Source organism: Vidua chalybeata, chromosome 26 (assembly GCF_026979565.1).
Source record: "Vidua chalybeata isolate OUT-0048 chromosome 26, bVidCha1 merged haplotype, whole genome shotgun sequence".
Lineage (NCBI taxonomy): Eukaryota > Metazoa > Chordata > Aves > Passeriformes > Viduidae > Vidua > Vidua chalybeata.
Window position 1 is genome coordinate 3646228 of NC_071555.1, and position 16319 is coordinate 3662546.

General features: G+C 49.3%; 1 protein-coding gene and 1 long non-coding RNA gene across 13 annotated transcripts; one reads left to right on the plus strand and one right to left on the minus strand.

Moving 5' to 3' along the window:
• Positions 1–5403: 5403 nt before the first annotated feature.
• LOC128800341 (uncharacterized) lies at positions 5404–6348 on the minus strand. 2 transcript variants are annotated; one of them, XR_008434952.1, is made up of 2 exons: positions 6147–6348; positions 5404–6056 (listed from the first exon to the last, which is right to left on the minus strand). It is a non-coding gene; the product is annotated as an uncharacterized LOC128800341 (long non-coding RNA). The 2 variants fall into 2 exon arrangements; XR_008434951.1 differs by having other exon boundaries at positions 5404–6077.
• A 95-nt stretch (positions 6349–6443) lies between these two features.
• LOC128800264 (ubiquitin carboxyl-terminal hydrolase 42-like) lies at positions 6444–15333 on the plus strand. 11 transcript variants are annotated; one of them, XM_053965361.1, is made up of 15 exons: positions 6444–6710; positions 6863–7000; positions 7120–7232; positions 7923–8123; positions 8535–8645; positions 8718–8820; positions 8960–9027; positions 9187–9257; positions 9789–9871; positions 10123–10234; positions 10558–10698; positions 10909–11009; positions 11770–11848; positions 12215–13101; positions 13900–15333. In XM_053965361.1, exons 3-14 carry the CDS (start codon positions 7208–7210, stop codon positions 13079–13081), a joined length of 1962 nt encoding a protein of 653 aa, XP_053821336.1. In that variant the 5' UTR covers positions 6444–6710; positions 6863–7000; positions 7120–7207; the 3' UTR covers positions 13082–13101; positions 13900–15333. The 11 variants fall into 11 exon arrangements, with proteins under 11 accessions (XP_053821336.1, XP_053821341.1, XP_053821342.1 ...); XM_053965366.1 differs by having other exon boundaries at positions 13904–15333; XM_053965367.1 differs by having other exon boundaries at positions 12215–13041.
• The last annotated feature ends 986 nt before the right edge of the window (positions 15334–16319 follow it).

Consider the following 16319-nt stretch of genomic DNA (forward strand, 5'->3'; position numbering starts at 1 on the left):
CAGAACACGAGGGGCTGAGATGGAGAGTGCTCATGCACTCACTGTTGTGGTTTGGGAATGGCATTCCCCAGCCTGGTGTTCCCACTGGAATACTGCAAACCACTGCTCCTCCTCATTCCCTTCTCCCTCTCTCCTCCCTTCTCTGGTGGGCTTGAGAGGAGAACTGGAAGCACAAAAAGTAAAGATCGTGGGTTGAGATAAGAACAATATAATGGAAACAGCAATGAAACAAGAAAATGAACAGTAACAGCAACAATATTAATAATGGAGTGGGACAATTCACATGCAACCATCCACCCATGGAGCCTGGCAGTACCCAACCAGGCTGCCATGCATGTCACCCAGAGGAGATTTCTTCCCCTGTCCCTGGAAAATGGTGTGGAGTGGTTCAGAATAACCTCCAGGTCCTGGCCATGCCCTGTCCTGGCTATTGCAAAAATTTATCCCATCCTGGCCAGAACCAGGATATTCACCCTCACGATCACCCACAGCTTTGGGATCTGTGCCAGAGGCACTGGGAGGGCAGGGAGGGCAGTCACCAGGGATTGGCAGACTTTGGAAACTCCTCACCTCTCTCTCTGGCCCCTGGTTTTCCTCATTTTATGGAATGGAAGAACACATGTCCAACTCCTCCCAGTGTCTTCTTCACTGGAAATCCTCCGTGCTTTGATTCCTTCCCTGACATCCTGCTGCACCTGGGGAAAGCATGGGAAAACCCAAGGCTTTGTGTGAAGGTCCCTCCCTTCCTGAGGTGCACAGGAAGGCTGCCCTGGTGCTCCAGAACACCTGGAAGCTCTTCCCTCCCCATTCACACACTCCCCTGCCCTGTCCTCCTCACCCCACAGGGATGCACAGAGGGGCTACCACACTTGACAGTTTGGTAGCCCTGATACCACACTGCTGACTGGAATGAGGTGACCCAGGGGCAGTTTTGACCTGCATCAGCTCCATGTCCTGCCTCAGCACACCCAGGCTCTCTGCTGACATCTGGGCTCATCTCTGCAGTTTTGCTGTCCTGCACAGGGAGTTTGCTGAATAAAATCATCCTCTAGAAAGGACATGTGACACAAGCCCAGGAGTCAGCAGCACCACAGGAGAGTTCAGCAAGGTGCCCTGGGGACAGCCAGGCCAGGCAGGGGAAGGTGGGGGGACCACAGGGCCTCACTGAAGCAGCCACACTGTACAGCACAAAAAATAAGGCTAAATAAATGCTGGGATGAAACACAGCAGTGCTGGGACTGCTCTATTTAGCAAATAACAGTTGTGGGGGAGATTTACAGATGTGCTGGGTACATTTGGGAGCTGGGGCTCCTGCTGGAAGGCTTCAGTCTCGAGGCTCCCAGTTCCCAAAGGCACTGCTGGTAACTCCTGCCCAGCAATGGCTCCTGGGGCAGGGAGTGGGGTGGACAAGTCAAGGATGGGGCAGAGATCAGGAGGACCTGGGGAGCTCAGAGAGGTCTTCAAGGGGAAGAGGCTGTGTCTGAAAGGCCCTCACTTTTCTGGCCAGCTTGGCAACTCTGGCAGGTTTAACAGGAGGTTTGTCTGGAAACAAGACAGGGAGATATTGGCATGATGGGTGCTGGCATATTCCTCACTTAGGCTTTCCAGAGAGCGATTTGCTGTTTCACCATAGGCCACAGAGGATTTTAATATGAGGTGAACTTCACTTTGTCTCGCCAAGCTTGTGTCCAACCTGTTCCATGGCCTCTGGCTCTGGAAAATGCTCTCCTGTGCACCCTGCTTCATTCCCTCTCAGATCAATGGCTGGTGTGCCAGCAGCTCCTGCTCCAGAAGGGCAGCACATGATGAAGGTGCTACCCCTGCAGCTGAAAAGAAGGCTCCTTTTGCCATGGCATTCCAGGAGGTCATAAGGCACATCATCAATGGAGTCTGAAAAAAGAAAAATTAAAGGTGTTGAGGCAGTCTAGAGAGAACTGCCTACATCTACCCCACTTTGTGGATCAGAGCCAGAAATGGGTTCCCTTAGCTAGAAATGAGACCTCTCTACCCAGAGAGCCAGCCTCTTGCCATTCCATTGGTCCCTGGCCACAAGCAGCACTTCATCCATGAGCTCTCACCCTACAGAACCCCTAGGTAACCCTGAAAAGACTGCTTCTGAATCAGGGGCTGCAAGACACCTCCAAATGAGCAGCTAGGGGATTAGGTGAGGAGAAAAACTGAAATGAAATGCATGTTTTTCCCTGGATTTATGGAAGACAACAAGGAAGAAATACAGGACACTAAAAAATAAAGCCATTTGATGGGAGAGGCAGGTGAGCACGCTGGTTCTGGAATTACATAATGCACTCAACTGCAGCTTGCAGAGAAAGATCCTGGCACGTTCCAGCAGCCAGCACTGCCACCTGACCCCAGCATCCTTCACCCTCTGCCCCACGGATTTACACAGGACCAAAGCTCCAGCGCTCACTGAAAGGAAAACATCCAGCTGTCCACACCTGGCAACCTGCTCTTGGGTTCTGCAGCCTGTAGAGAAAGACAAATTCCCTCACTGGAAAATGAAGCAGGTCTGAGCTGGGCATTCTCAAAGCACACTAAAGGGAGAGGTGGGTTTCTCCGTGCTGTTTGGGAAGTGGCACATGAGCCACACGGGAATCAGAGAGAGATTCTCAACTCCAGAGGCACTGCTGAGCGCAGCCTCTCCTGACTCCAGCTGGCTCCAGCCCCGAGGTGACCTGTGCCTCCAAACAGAGGGGCCAGAGCCTCTGACCTGCCCTGACCAGGCCTGCCACAGCTCCGTGTCACACTGACCACTGCAGCGTCCAGCCAGTCCCTTCACAGGCTCTTCCGATCTCCACCTCCACCTTACAGGGGCATGGAACGCCGCTGATCACATCCGCTGCTCCCTCTGACCTGCAGCGAGAGGAAGATTTCCTCATGTGCTGTTGTGGCCAGTGGCACCTCTCTGTAACAGATTCTGTGTCCTGCTCGGTGCCCCTGTGCGCCGGCCAGGCTGGCTCCGTGCTGCTGGGCCCCTCCGGTCCCTCTGAGCAGGGCTCCAGCTGAGTCTTCAGAACAGCCCCAATTCCCCAAAACAGCCCCAATTCCCCAAAACAACCCGGCGCTGTCTGTGTGGGGAACGTCAAACCCACACCAAGGAATCGCTTTGCCCAATGCCCCGGGATGGGAGCAGCCCCCGGCCTGCTCCACGCAGGGACGGCTCTGGGATCCCGCGGGCTGGGGAGGGCAGAGGGCACGAGAGAAGGGAACTTCCAGCGCTGAGGGTCTGCAGCAGCCAGGGGAACACCAACGCCTCCGAGCCGCCCTGCCAGACACGTATGGAGCGCCGGGGCCCTCCACTACCCTCGCAGCTCCCTGCGAATGACCAAAATGCTCCAAATCTGCCCCAAAACAGCTCCCGGCCGGCAGCCATCACCGTCAGCACGGCCACGGCGCTGCCGCGCAGCGCCTGACGAGAACGGCCCGCACCGCCCCGGCCTCCGCCCCGGCCCTTGGTGCTCGGGGCACGTTTCACCGAGGGAGCAGAGGGACACCCGGGTTCCCCTGAGGGAGCAGAGGGACACCTGGATTCCCCTGAGGGAGCAGAGGGACACCCGGGTTCCCCTGAGGGAGCAGAGGGACACCTGGATTCCCCTGAGGGAGCAGAGGGACACCCGGGTTCCCCTGAGGGAGCAGAGGGACACCTGGATTCCCCTGAGGGAGCACAAGGATACCCAGGTTCTCCCTGAGGGAGCAGAGGGACACCCGGGTTCCCCTGAGGGAGCGCAAGGATACCCAGGTTCTCCCTGAGGGAGCAGAGGAACACCCGGATTGTCCCAGTTGAGCAGAGGGACACCCAGGTTCTCCAAGGGAGCAGAGGGATACCCAGGTTCCTCTAAGGGAGCAGAGGGACACCCGGGTTCTCCAAAGGGAGCAGAGAGACACTCGCATTCCCCTGAGGGAGCAGAGGGACACCCGGGTTCCTTAAAGGGAGCAGAGGGACTCCCAGGTTCTTCCTCCTTTAGGGAGCAATCAGGATCCAAAGTCTTGTTTTGTTTAAGGCTGCCAGGAGCCTTCCTGGGCACTTACCCTTTGATTTTTATCTAAATCCTGCAGTAGTTTTGATGAGGCATCAAAATGAAAGGCAGAAAGCAGACCTCCCTCCCCTGAAGCTGCAGCTTCCCCCCAGCTCAGAGGGATCAGAATAAACTTTTGCTGAGAACAGTTTTGTTATGGGGCCCCATCACCTAAACCCTCTGCAGGCTGGGGAAAGCTCAGTCCTTGGCTGGCCATATGGATACAACAGTCACAACATAGTAGAGAATTTTCTATTTTGTACTAAATAGACTTTGCTAGTCTCTTCTTTATCTTCTGGTTTCTGCAAAATGTCCTTGCGACCTTTGAATTCAGCATTCCTTGTGTCCAATTTCAGGAATATATATCTGTCTCTCTTCAGACTTTATTCATTGAGGCATGTCAAGGTTAGTTTAGCAAAACTTTAGAGTAATTTCCATTCATTTCCAGTAATTTTTCCAAACTTTGTTCCCACAGTAACAGCTTATGACAAACTTTGCTAAATGCTGGCTAAAAGTGGTTTAAAACGAACGCGCTGGTCATGATTAATATACTGGTTATGATTAAATAAATAAATTATTTAAAAGTTAATTAAAATTAATTAAAATTAGTTTTAAATTTGTATAATTTCAAAAGCTGTCATGCCCCCCTATGAGCAGGGGACAGGCAGTGATCAGAAGTGCCATCATTAATTGCCTCCAGTGGAGTTCCTCAGTGTCCCTCTGCTTACAGAGCCTGAGCCCTGGCTGCTGTAAAGCACTCTGGAGCAGAGCTGTGTAAATCTCAGCCTTGTTCCCTGCGGTGACAGGGGAACCGTGCTCAGGCAGGAGGGCTCGGGGCCGTGCAGGGAGCTCGGGCAGCTCCCACAGGAGCCGCACCTCCAGCGCCGGGGGCTCAGCTGTGCCACAGCCAAAGTGGGTCATTGCCCACACAGGTTCTTGGATCCTGATCTGAGGCTGCTGTGGGGCTTGCAGGGAAAAGGGGCAATTATTGCCTAGTTGGACGTGAGAAGGAAATCCTAATTCGTGAATTAACACAAATGCAAATGGAGTAAATTGCAGCAGTGCTGTGGTGGTTCTGGCCCCTCCTGCCTGTGCCTCAGATTCTCCCCAGCAGGAGAGCCCTGATCTCCAAAAATCCACCCTGTTTGGTGGGCCCTGATCTCCAAAAATCCATCCTTGCTGTTGATGTGTGTTGCTGCCTTAGCAGGGGACAAAGCAGCCAGTTCTACTGGGGGTAATGCCTTTTGGGACTACCTAAAAACAAGAGGCCAGACAAAATTAAGGGAATAAAAAGTGGTTGTATTTATTGAAGGGCCTTCAGGTACATTTTGGGGAGATGAAGGGGCTACACCCAAAAATGGACCACGGGTCACAGGTTTTGATACTTTTATAAGTTTGGTGCATTTGCATGTTGGGGGTTAATCTTCCAATTACAGATTCAGGTAATGAAGTAATTTATCCCAAGTTTGCTCCCCCCAACTCACTTTTGTTTACATTTTTTTGGGGCCTGAGGCAGTGAGGTGTCCTTGATTGCCAGGCCTGGAGAGGAATTGTTGTGTCTGACCAGAATGGGAAAGCAGCAGCTCCCACTGTATTTGGAATTTAGAGTTATACACTAAAGAAGTGCAGGATTACAAATATATGAAAAATATAGAAGCTAAAATCCCAAGGCATCAGGGGTGAATAGCAGCCAGTTGCCTCCTTGGAGCATGAAGAACACCACCTGCCTGCTGCTTAGAGGCTGCTCAGAACTCCAGGCATCCAAAGCATAGCCCAAAACCATGTGGGTCAAGTGCAGCAGGAACAAAACTGCTTCCAGCCACCCTGAGTGGGAATCTGGCTAAAGCTGTGCTGATCAAACCGAGCCTAACCAAGCCTGGAGGAAGGAGTAAATGTGAAGCTGCTAAAAAGCTGCCCAGGAGAGGCAGCAGCTGGGTGGGAGACTGGCAGCCAAGGTTCATCCAGCTCAGGCTCTGGAGGGTCCTTTTGGTGGTGCCAGTCCAGGTCAGCCCGTGGGTGTACCTTGAGGGCAGATAAAATTCACTGGAAATGACCCTGTGAGAGCTTGGGTGCTTTGCCCACACGAGTCTCACAGTGGAACTCCCCAGTAACCTGTGTGCCAGACAGAACTGTGACCAGGCTTGTGCCAGCTCTGGGCAGGCCTGTACTCATTGAGCTCTGTGGTTTGGGCAAGGAGTGGCAGCTCTGCCAGCCAACCTCTCTTCATCAGCAGCACAAGGAGTCCCAGTGATTCCACCTGTGAGAAGAGCCACGTGGGTTCCGTGCCCAGGAACCATGTGGTTGTGTGGCCTCAAGGGGACACATCCCTGTGTGGCCCCGTGTCACAGAGGGGCAGAGATGTGGCAGCTCGCCAGTGATTGTGACCTCACCTGGCCAATGCTCGGTGTCCTGAAAGCAGGCTAACGAGAGAGCTGGCCTTCAGGATAACTCAGCTTCTTTGCTACTCTCATGCCTGCCTTTTAAACAAATTTATTGTTTACTGTCCTCCTCCTCTTTCATCCTCTCAAAAGTAATTATGATTTGACTCTTGAGATAGGTCATAGAGGAAGGAGATATGGGATAAAAGTCTAAGCTGGCTTATACCCTGTAGGCTGCCCAGGCTAGGCTAGAGTTCTTATTTGCTGATTCTCTTTTCTTTACTATAGCCTAGGATAGGTAAGTAGGCTGTGATTGTAGTCTGAGGGACTGGGCTCAGCCCAGAGTGGCAAAAAGCCCACCTTGGCTGCTGCAGGAGGGAGTGAGACAGAAAAAGGAGAGCAGCAAAGGCAGTAGTTAAGTTAGTGGCTGAAAGCTGGTCACTCCTGCAGAGGAGGTGGGAAAGCCAGAGAGCTCTGCTGTTGATGCTCTGACAGCAGCAGCAGGGCCTCTTCAGAGAAGGGAACTGGAGCACTTCAGAGGGACCTTTGAACCTCCTGTGAACTGGGGCTCTGTCACTGATACCAAAGGTGTGAGCCTGCTGGTACAAGCACCACTGAAACTCTGGATGGCAAATGCTGTTCTATAGGTTGTATTTATTTGGAGGTTTTGTACTTTTGGTGAGCTACAGTAATTTCTTTGCAATCAGGTGATGGGATTGACACAGATCTCTTTCTGGAGCATGTCCTGATGTCCTTGATCACCCAGAGCTTTGCCCCCTGTTCCTGAGAGAGGCAATGACCACAACAGAGAATGATTTCTGTGAGTAACAGCTTCACTGGCGGGTTTGGACTTTGTGAATCCCCACAGACAACTGACGTGACTGGTGGTCAGATCCCAGAATGTTGTGGTCACAACCTAGAGTGAACTCTGGGATGTTTCCTGAGAGCAGCCAGACTGACCCAGATATTTATGATTAGACACAGGAAAACACCTTTTGTCTCTCCTTTGTCACTATGTACAAGACTTCAAAACATCATTGCTCATAGAGAAGTCTGACATCCTTGAGTTAACTTTTGTGTTCAGTACTTGCTTGTTTTTAGTAAGTTACAATCAGTTGCAATCAAGGAAAGCTTGACCTGATAATCCAGTCTACAACTCTGGTGAGAAAGGAAGGCACCCTGGGGCCCAGAAATCAGAGTTGGGGTTTGTTGGACTCTTGGCAAAGTAAGCAGGGGAACAGAATATTCCAAACCAGTAAATTTCAATGGCAGTGCTAGGCTTCCCCTGATACTGAGTTGAAGATTCAAGCTGGTTGTCCTGACTGCTTGTTTGGAGAACTCAAAGTTTAAATATGATTTTGTTCATCTCATCTCATCTCATCTCATCTCATCTCATCTCATCTCATCTCATCTCATCTATCTCATCTCATCTCATCTCATCTCATCTCATCTCATCTCATCTCATCTCATCTCATCATCTCGTCTCTTTCCAAATGGAATTTCTCTGCAGTCATTGCTGAGGGAATGGCTCCTCCAAAAAGGATCCTCTTTCCACCAGAGAAGATCTGCATGGTCTGGCAGCAGAGACAGAGTGCTGGAGCGGGGCTCTTCAATGTGGGCAACACGTGTTTCCTCAACGCTGTCCTGCAGTGCTTGACCTACACCCCCCCACTGGCCAACTACCTGCTGTCCCGAGAGCACAGCCGGGCCTGTGAGTGCTTTTAGGAACATCCCCTTGAAAATCTGTTAAATCAAATCCCAAAGATTCCCAGAACCTGGAATTTGATTTAGGAGAACAGCAGCCCTTTGTCAGCCCCATGAGTATATGTTCTTTGAGCACTCAAGCCTAGAAGCCACTTGTCCTACCCAGCTGTCTTACCCTTCATGAAGACACCTCTTTGTAGCTCCAAGTCTTTATTCCTGCAAGTTAAACCCTCTTGGTTTATTGCACAGAAAACTGTTGGTTTAGCATCCCTCTTAAGAACATTTTCTAAAATGGCCTGGGGTTGCTGGGACATTGGGAGAAGTGGAGTTTTTCACTGGAGTGGGAGTGGAAGAGGAGAAATACCCCACTGCTGTGGATATTTGCTAACCTAAGGACCTCCCCTGCATCCCTCTTCAGGTCACCAGCAAGGTTTCTGCATGATGTGCATCATGGAAGCGCATGTTAACAGGGTCTTGCATTCCCCTGTCAGTGCCATCCTGCCTTTGACTGTCCTCAAGGTTTTCAGACGTAAGTCATGCCAGGTACTTCGACAGATTTTCTTCCCTTCTTGTATGAGAGAACTACAAACTTCTTTCTTAGACATAGGAGAGCATTTTCAGCCTGGCAGGGAAGAAGATGCCCATGACTTCCTATGCTGTACTGTCAATGCCATGCAGAGAGCTTGTCTGAGTGCAAGCAACGAGTAAGCACAAGCAAATTACCCTCACAACATTCTGAGCCCTTTGGACTGCTTGATGTGCTCCCATCAAGGGAAACTTGGGCTTTCAGGCCAAGCAAAACTCATGGTGGAGATGAAGCTCAGTCTTACCACTTCTTTCCAGCTTGGACCTCTCTTCTCAATCCACTACCATTGTCTATCAAATATTTGGGGGCTTTCTGAGATCCAGAGGTACGTTTCCACAACTATTACTCTCTTTGGCATTGCCTGTGCCCTTCTGTCTGCCTGTGCCTGACAGTTGGTCCTGGGGCTGGTAGGACAGGTGCAGTGTGTAAATGGGCAATGTCGGTCAGCTCACCATTGCTCAACATTTGGATTTTTTCCTTCCAGTCACCTGCTTCAGCTGCAAAGCCATTTCTGACTCCTATGAGGCCTTCCTGGATGTTCCTTTGGATATCAAAGTAAGAGGCTTTGCAGTTGTGCTTCAAGACATCCCAAGGCCCCTGCAGCTTTCCAGAGTCAACATATTTGTCTTAAAAATGTAGACTGTGTACACAAGAGATCTTGGTGGTGGATGGGAAGGGTTATGGAGAGGCCGTGGCACTGGTCTCTCTGTAGGTACTGTTTTTAAGCTGGTCAAACAGCATTATCCTCTCTGCACCCTTGATATATCCTCATCCTTGTTCCCTTTGCCCTCCCACACCTGTCTGACTCCCAGGCTGATGGGTTGCATTGTTTGCATCACTGATGCCCCTGCACAGTGGCATTAGTTTAAGTGAGCAGTGGTACAGGGAGGGAGCTCTTGATGGCTCCAGGAGCTGCTGGAACACAGGGAAATGTTCAGCATCACACTCTGTTTCTGTCTCCTTCTGGAGAGGTTCATGGTGGGTCTCCTCAGCATCATCTACAGGGGTTTTCTTGTAAGCTCCTGGGAAATGTTTGGGGTGAGGGCATTTCCTGCAGCTCGGCGTGCTCATTTCTCACTCCTCCAGGCAGCTTCATCCCTCACTGCAGCTCTGGAGGACTTTGTGACACCCGAGCACATGGATGGTGATAACTGCTTTAAATGTAACAAGTAAGAGGATTACTAAGAACATATTAACATGAGACCCTGGGTGGGGGGGGGGGGGGGAGGGGGGCTGCATGTCATTGAGGAGAAGTCATCTTCTGGAGGTTTACTGTACACAGATGAGATGCAGCTTTTTAAAAACATGGCAGTCAATAGCCTTAGAATAGCAAGAGCTGTGTGAGACAGGAAAGGTTGCCTGGCCACTGTGGGGGAGGATTGGGTGCATTTCAGCACTGGGCTCTGTGCTTGGTTTCAAGGTGTAAGAAGAATGTTGCTGCCTCCAAGAGGTTCACAGTCCATTCTGCACCCAAGATTCTCACGGTGTGCCTGAAAAGGTTTGACTGTTTCACCGGTGGGAAGATCAGCAAGGTGTGTACACAACTGGTGTGCAGCTTTCTCTTCCTGGAGCAGATTTCCTAGAGCTTGTCACAAGCCACTCATGTTGGGTTAGTCTTGTTCCCCTCTGGGGAGAGAAGAATTCCCTTGGAAAGACAGGCAAGCACTTGTCTCCAACAGAGCTGCTTTGGCCAAGAACAGTTTCCTGCCACCCAAAGCATTACATGTTGCTTTATGGAAAACCAGCTGTTCATGAGCCCCAGAGATGTATTTACACACCTCTGGCCCCTGGATGTGGCAGGCTATTGTATGTCACAGGTCAGTGTCACTTCTGAGCCCTCCTGGTGTCTCTGTAGGTTGTGGAGTACCCCGAGTACCTGGATCTTCGCCCATACATGTCCCAGGCTGATGGAGAACCCCTCCATTACTCCTTGTATGCTGTCCTGGTGCACAGTGGGGTCAGCTGCCATGGAGGACACTATTTCTGCTACACAAAGGTAAGCAGCAACTTCCTTCCTTCCCAGTGGGGAAAATGTCTCCTGGGGAAGATAAACTTTCCCATCAGTGTTACTGACAGCCAAGGTTTTGGGGCAGAAGGTCTCCTTAGGGGCTGGACTGGATTTGTTTTGACACACTCTTTGTTTGGTAGTTTTCTGCCTGTCTTTTTGGAGAGAAACCATGCAGAGGTCCTTGTCTTTTTTTCACAGGCCAGCAACGGGCTGTGGTACCAGATGGATGATGAGTTTGTGGAGCTCCGTTGCATTGACACAGCTCTCAAGCAGCAAGCCTACCTGCTGTTTTATGCCAGGTAATAACCAGGATTCAGATGTGTTCAGAAGATGTTTCCTTTTCCCTGTTTATTGTTTTGCTTCTACTTGTGCCCACTACTCCATAGTGTTTTTCTCACTGAATGGAATTACTACCTGCATCATTCAGTGCTGAGAAACCTGTACTACCCCATGTCTGTCCTTCAGTCTGCTGCCCTCATGTAACCTGCTATTTGTCTGCTCTCTGATGCTGGACTTATGTAGAGAAGAGCTAGAGAACATAAAAGGGGCCTACCAGGAAAGAAGGGGAGGGACTCTTTTATCAGGGAGGGTTGGATAGGATGAAGGCTTTCAATTTTCAGCTGACCCAGGGCAGGTTTACATTAGGTATTAGGAAGAAATGCTTCAGTGTAAGGCTGCTGAGACAATGGAACAGGCTGTCCAAAGCAGCTGTGGGTGCCCCATCCCTGGAAGTGTTCAAGGCCAGGTTGGACAGGGCTTAGAAAAACCTGATCTATTGTAAGGTATTCCTGCCCATGACAGGGGGGTGGAACAAAATGAGATTTAAGGTCCCTTCCAACCCAAACAAGTCTGTGAATTTATGAAATGGAGGCTGTAGAAGGTACAAAAATGAGGTTTTGCTGGGACAGGAGCAGACTGGGTGAGAAGACTCTAGCTGAAATTTCCATTAGTGACCTTGGTTAAGTCTTCTCTCTGTCATAGAAACCTCTCCAAGAAAATGACTGAACCCCAGAGGAGGCAACAACAGCCCTAAACTGAGATGACTCTTTTTTTCTCCAGGTGCTCTGATCTGAAGATTGGAGAAAGGGCTTCTTCCTCGCTGGCACCACCATATGCCCCTTCCTTCCTCAGTCAGTGGGTAAGCAGCAGCAAGCAGGTGGCTTCTCTTGGCCCACAGGGTTTGCTTGGCAGGATGAAGGTAACTCTGGGGAGGAGGATAACTCGGCACCAGAGGAGCAGTCGATTTCTCTCTAGGATCTCAGCATTTTTCCTTTTCCCCCTCCCACCCTGCATCATTCTTTACCACCACAATGCTGTTTCCTCTCAAAGCATCCCACCCAGATCCATCCCATTTGTGCACCTTTGGCCCTATGGCCTTGGCAGCCCTCCAGAAGAGCCTTTGGGAGGCTCTGAAATGTACCCTCCCAGAACTTCTGGGGGTTCCCCACTGACTCTGGCCCTTTCAGGAGAGAAGGGCAGGAACTCTCCACAGCTCTCTTTGCAGGACACAGCGCTGGACGTGGAAGATGCTGGCAGGGAGCAGGCCTGGAGCAGATCCCTGCTGTGGGGCAGGGATGGCTGCAGCTGCTTTGTGGACACCACAGACTGTGACCACTGCGCAGGGAGGAGAGTGGGCCCTCCCAGCTGTGACCACGCTCCCAGGGATGGTGCAGCTTCAGGGCCTTCCAGCAGGAGCCTGCAGTGGGCTGGTGCCCCCAGGGCTGCTTGGGAGCAAACCCTGCTGCTGCAGAGAGAGATGAGCAGATCCGTGCGGGGCGGTTACGACCTCCGCAGCCGCTTTGTGCAGTACACAGAGCTCTCACCAAGGAGGAGGAGGAGGCAGACAACAAATTCTCCATGTCGTGAGCAAACCCCTGTCGATAGAGCAGTTCCAGAGCCCTCCAGCACCAGCTGGAAGCAGCGTCCCATACTCGGGGCTGCTGGAGAGCAAACCCGACCGAGGCGGAGAGAGCAGAGGAGATCCCCGCGGCAGGGCTGTGACCTCCGCAGCCGCTCTGTGCAGTGCACAGCCCACCTCCCCTCTCTGGGCAAGAGGAACAGGGGGACAACAAGTCCACGTTGTGACAAAGCCCCAGTGGATAACGCAGCGTCAGGGCCCTCCAACAGCAGCTTCAAGCAGGTTCCCATGCTCAGGGCTGCTCGGAAGCAATCCCGAACCAGGCTGAGAGAGCAGAGAAGATCCCCACAGCCAGGCTATGATCTTCGCAGCCGCTGTGCACTGCCCACCACCCTTCGGCGAGGAAGAGGAGGGTTTCCATGGCCCAGAGATGCGTGTCAGACAAGCACCCAGGGCACTCTGGGAGTGCTGAGGTCAGATTATGGCCCTGGCCGAAGCAGAATGGAAGATTAGCACTGCAGTTTTTAGCAAAGGTGTCCTTGTTTTCTACATGCCTTCTCAAACACGAGGCAACAATTTATTTACATAGATGATGATGCTAGTGACTAGACTAAAAGGCTTTAATTAGAAGTCTTTATTCCACAGTGTAGATAGTTACTGCTACTAATATAGCTCAGTATTTGGAAGCAGTATTGAAGCAATTATATTAAAGGTAGAAAAATAAATGTTAAGTAGAGACTGACATTACTCACCCTTGCCAACGGCCCTGAACAAGTCTCTTTTTCTCAGTCTCAAAGTGAAACCTTGCTGGGTGTCCCCACTCAAGGGAGGAATCTCCACACTCCAAGAAGGGGGGTGTTAGAAGTCTGTCCTGTTAAAGAGTGGGACAGGGCTTTTACAGTCTGAGGGGATGGCTGTCAGTCAGGAAACTGCCTGAGCAGGGACACAGCAGCTCCAGCTGTTTACACCTTACCAGGAATGGCTTAAGCAAGGAGGGTCTACTGTTTTTAGTGTTAAAGAACACTGAGAGCAGCTTGACCGAATTATCACACCCACCACTGTCACTGAAAACATCAGGATAGATTAAGCTCTTTAATGCTACTTTTAATATCAGAAAGCACACATTACTTTATTACAGCGCTCCTCTAAACATGCACACGCTCTTTCAAAGCTTTGCATTATTTATACATTTTAGCAAACCAAGATATTAATGTTCATTGGCTATAAATTGCTCTTCATTAATTAGTTTTCTGTCTTCTATTGGTTATTGACTTCTTGCTTCTCATGCTAATTAGTCCATATTTTCAGTCTTTTTGTTATCTTTTTCCCAGATAGAGAGAGGTATCGTGTTTTAAACCTGGATGGAAATTAAACACCATGCAGCTGCTTGCTCAACCACCTCTTCTTCCCCCTCCACTGGTGGAATGGGGAGGAGATTTGAAGTAAAACTTGTGTGTTGAATTAAGAACAGTTTCATATCTGAAAATAAAGTACAACAATAGTAGTAATGAATAATGATAATGAAAAGGGACCAAACAAGTGATGCACAATGCAATTACACACCACCTGCTGACTGATGCCAGAGCCCCCTTCCCAAACCAAGATCAGCTGCCCTTCTGGGCAACTCCTCCCAGTTTATATACCAGGCATGATGTTCTAGGGTGTGGATGTCCCTTTGGGCAGTTTAGGTCACCTGTCCCAGATGTGTTCTCTCCCAGTTTCTTTTGTGAACCTCCTCACTGGCAGAGCAGAAGATGAGGAAACAAAAAGTCCTTGACTTAGGATAAACATGACTTAGCAAACCCCAAAACTTCAGTGTATTATCAACACCATTCTCATTCCAAATCCAAAACACAGCACTGTGACAGCTAAAGAAGAAATTAAAGAAGAAATTAACTCTACCCTAGGTGAAACCAGGACAATGGTTGAATTGTCTTTGACAATTGCTGAATTGTCTTTGCTAGTTCCCTCTTTATGTCAGGGTTCTGCACAATGGCCTCATGGTTCATAAATTCTGCATTCCTTGTGTCCAACTTCAGCAGTGAATCCCTCTTCCAGGTCTGAGACCATTGAAGCATATCAAGGTTGATTACAGTTTTTTTTAGCAAAATGTAAAGCTTCAGGAATATTCCCAAGCTGTGTTCCCACTGTAGCAGCTTATGACAAACCTTGCTGAATGTTGGCTACAGTGGCATATGACAGAGTGGAAAATTACACTGCTTATGATTAATTCAAACAAGTAATAAGAAAACTTAATTAAAACAATTAATTAGAAAAGGTGTTTGTAAAGTTCTATCATTTCCAACACCGTGAGGACATGCAAACAGATACTCCCTGATCTGAGGGCAGGAGCAGCAGGGATGTCCAGGCTTTCACATCAAAGTGAGAGTCACAAGTGTCACATGGAAGAAACCAATGAGCTTCTAACACCTTTTTTCAGCAGTAAAGCATATTTTGCTGAATAAACCTGACAATACAAAAGCTAAAAACGTATCAGACTGGCAGCCAATCATGTTATGCTGTAGAAGGGCAGTCCCACTTTTGCACGGTGAGAATTTCTAGCATACCTCCCTTGAGTAGGGAAACCCCTTAAGGACACTTTTCAAGGCTGAGCCAAATAGGTTTGCTCATGGTTGTTGCATGGTTAACATCAATCTCTACTTAATAATTGTTTTGCTAGATTTAATATAATTGCTTCTCTATTCCTTCAAAAATAGTGCAGTTTACTATACCAGTAGCTATGGCTACCTATGCTATGTAGCAAATAATTCTGATCAAGTTATTTTGCTTAATCATTGCAATAAATTTAAATAAACATTTTGTTTCTATAATTATATTTGCTTTGCCATCTTTAATCCCATGGAACAAAGTTGTATACAGGCTCACTTACACCTCTGTAACCCTTTAGACATAAACTGAAGAGTCTGGGGCTGGGCTGGGATCCAGCTGCATCCAGACTCATCTCTGAGGAGTTTAGAAAACCAAAATGTCCTTTCTGTACCTGCTGACTGGACAGGAGGGTCTCTCTAAAACACTTTCTTTGGAGTATGTCTGTTCTCCATTCGCTGATAACTTTTTCAAGGAGCACGGAGTTGGACTGGATGAGCATTATGGGTCCATTACAACCTGAGATATTCTATGATTTGATGATTCTATTAAATGGTGGAAGGGGAAAAGTTATTTTCTTTTTGCCACAATGGGAGAGGGCTTGGTATTACTCAAAACTGTGGTAATGGGAAGGATGGGCTGCAGGGAGAGATATCACCTTCCGCCACTAAATTTGATTAGGATTTCATAAAATGAAATGAAGACCAACACCTATGCCAGCCCTTGGTTATTGAGCCTTCCCCCAAACACAATGGGAATATCTCCTGGTAGTGGATAACATTGAGTGAGTTGGTCTGTGCTGGGAATGATGGTCTGACCACTTGGTGGGCCCACCTCTCAAATAAATCTTACCCAAAGAAATAATTTGAATGCTAAATCCTTATTTGCTGCAGCAGATGTAGCAAAGAAAGTGTCTGATTTTTGGTTGGTTTGGGATTTGTTGTTGTTGTTGTTTTTCTTTTAATCTTTCTGATTAATGACAAGATATGGAAGGACAAACCTTAGGAAGAAGAAGTAGGGGAACAGCATGTAAATTTGTGGGCAAGAATGATCTCCTGGGGCACCTTTATCCCAAAGTGCATGTGGGGATTGCATCAATGCACACTCCTTTGTCTCGGGTTCCTCTACAGCAGAGTCACATTGA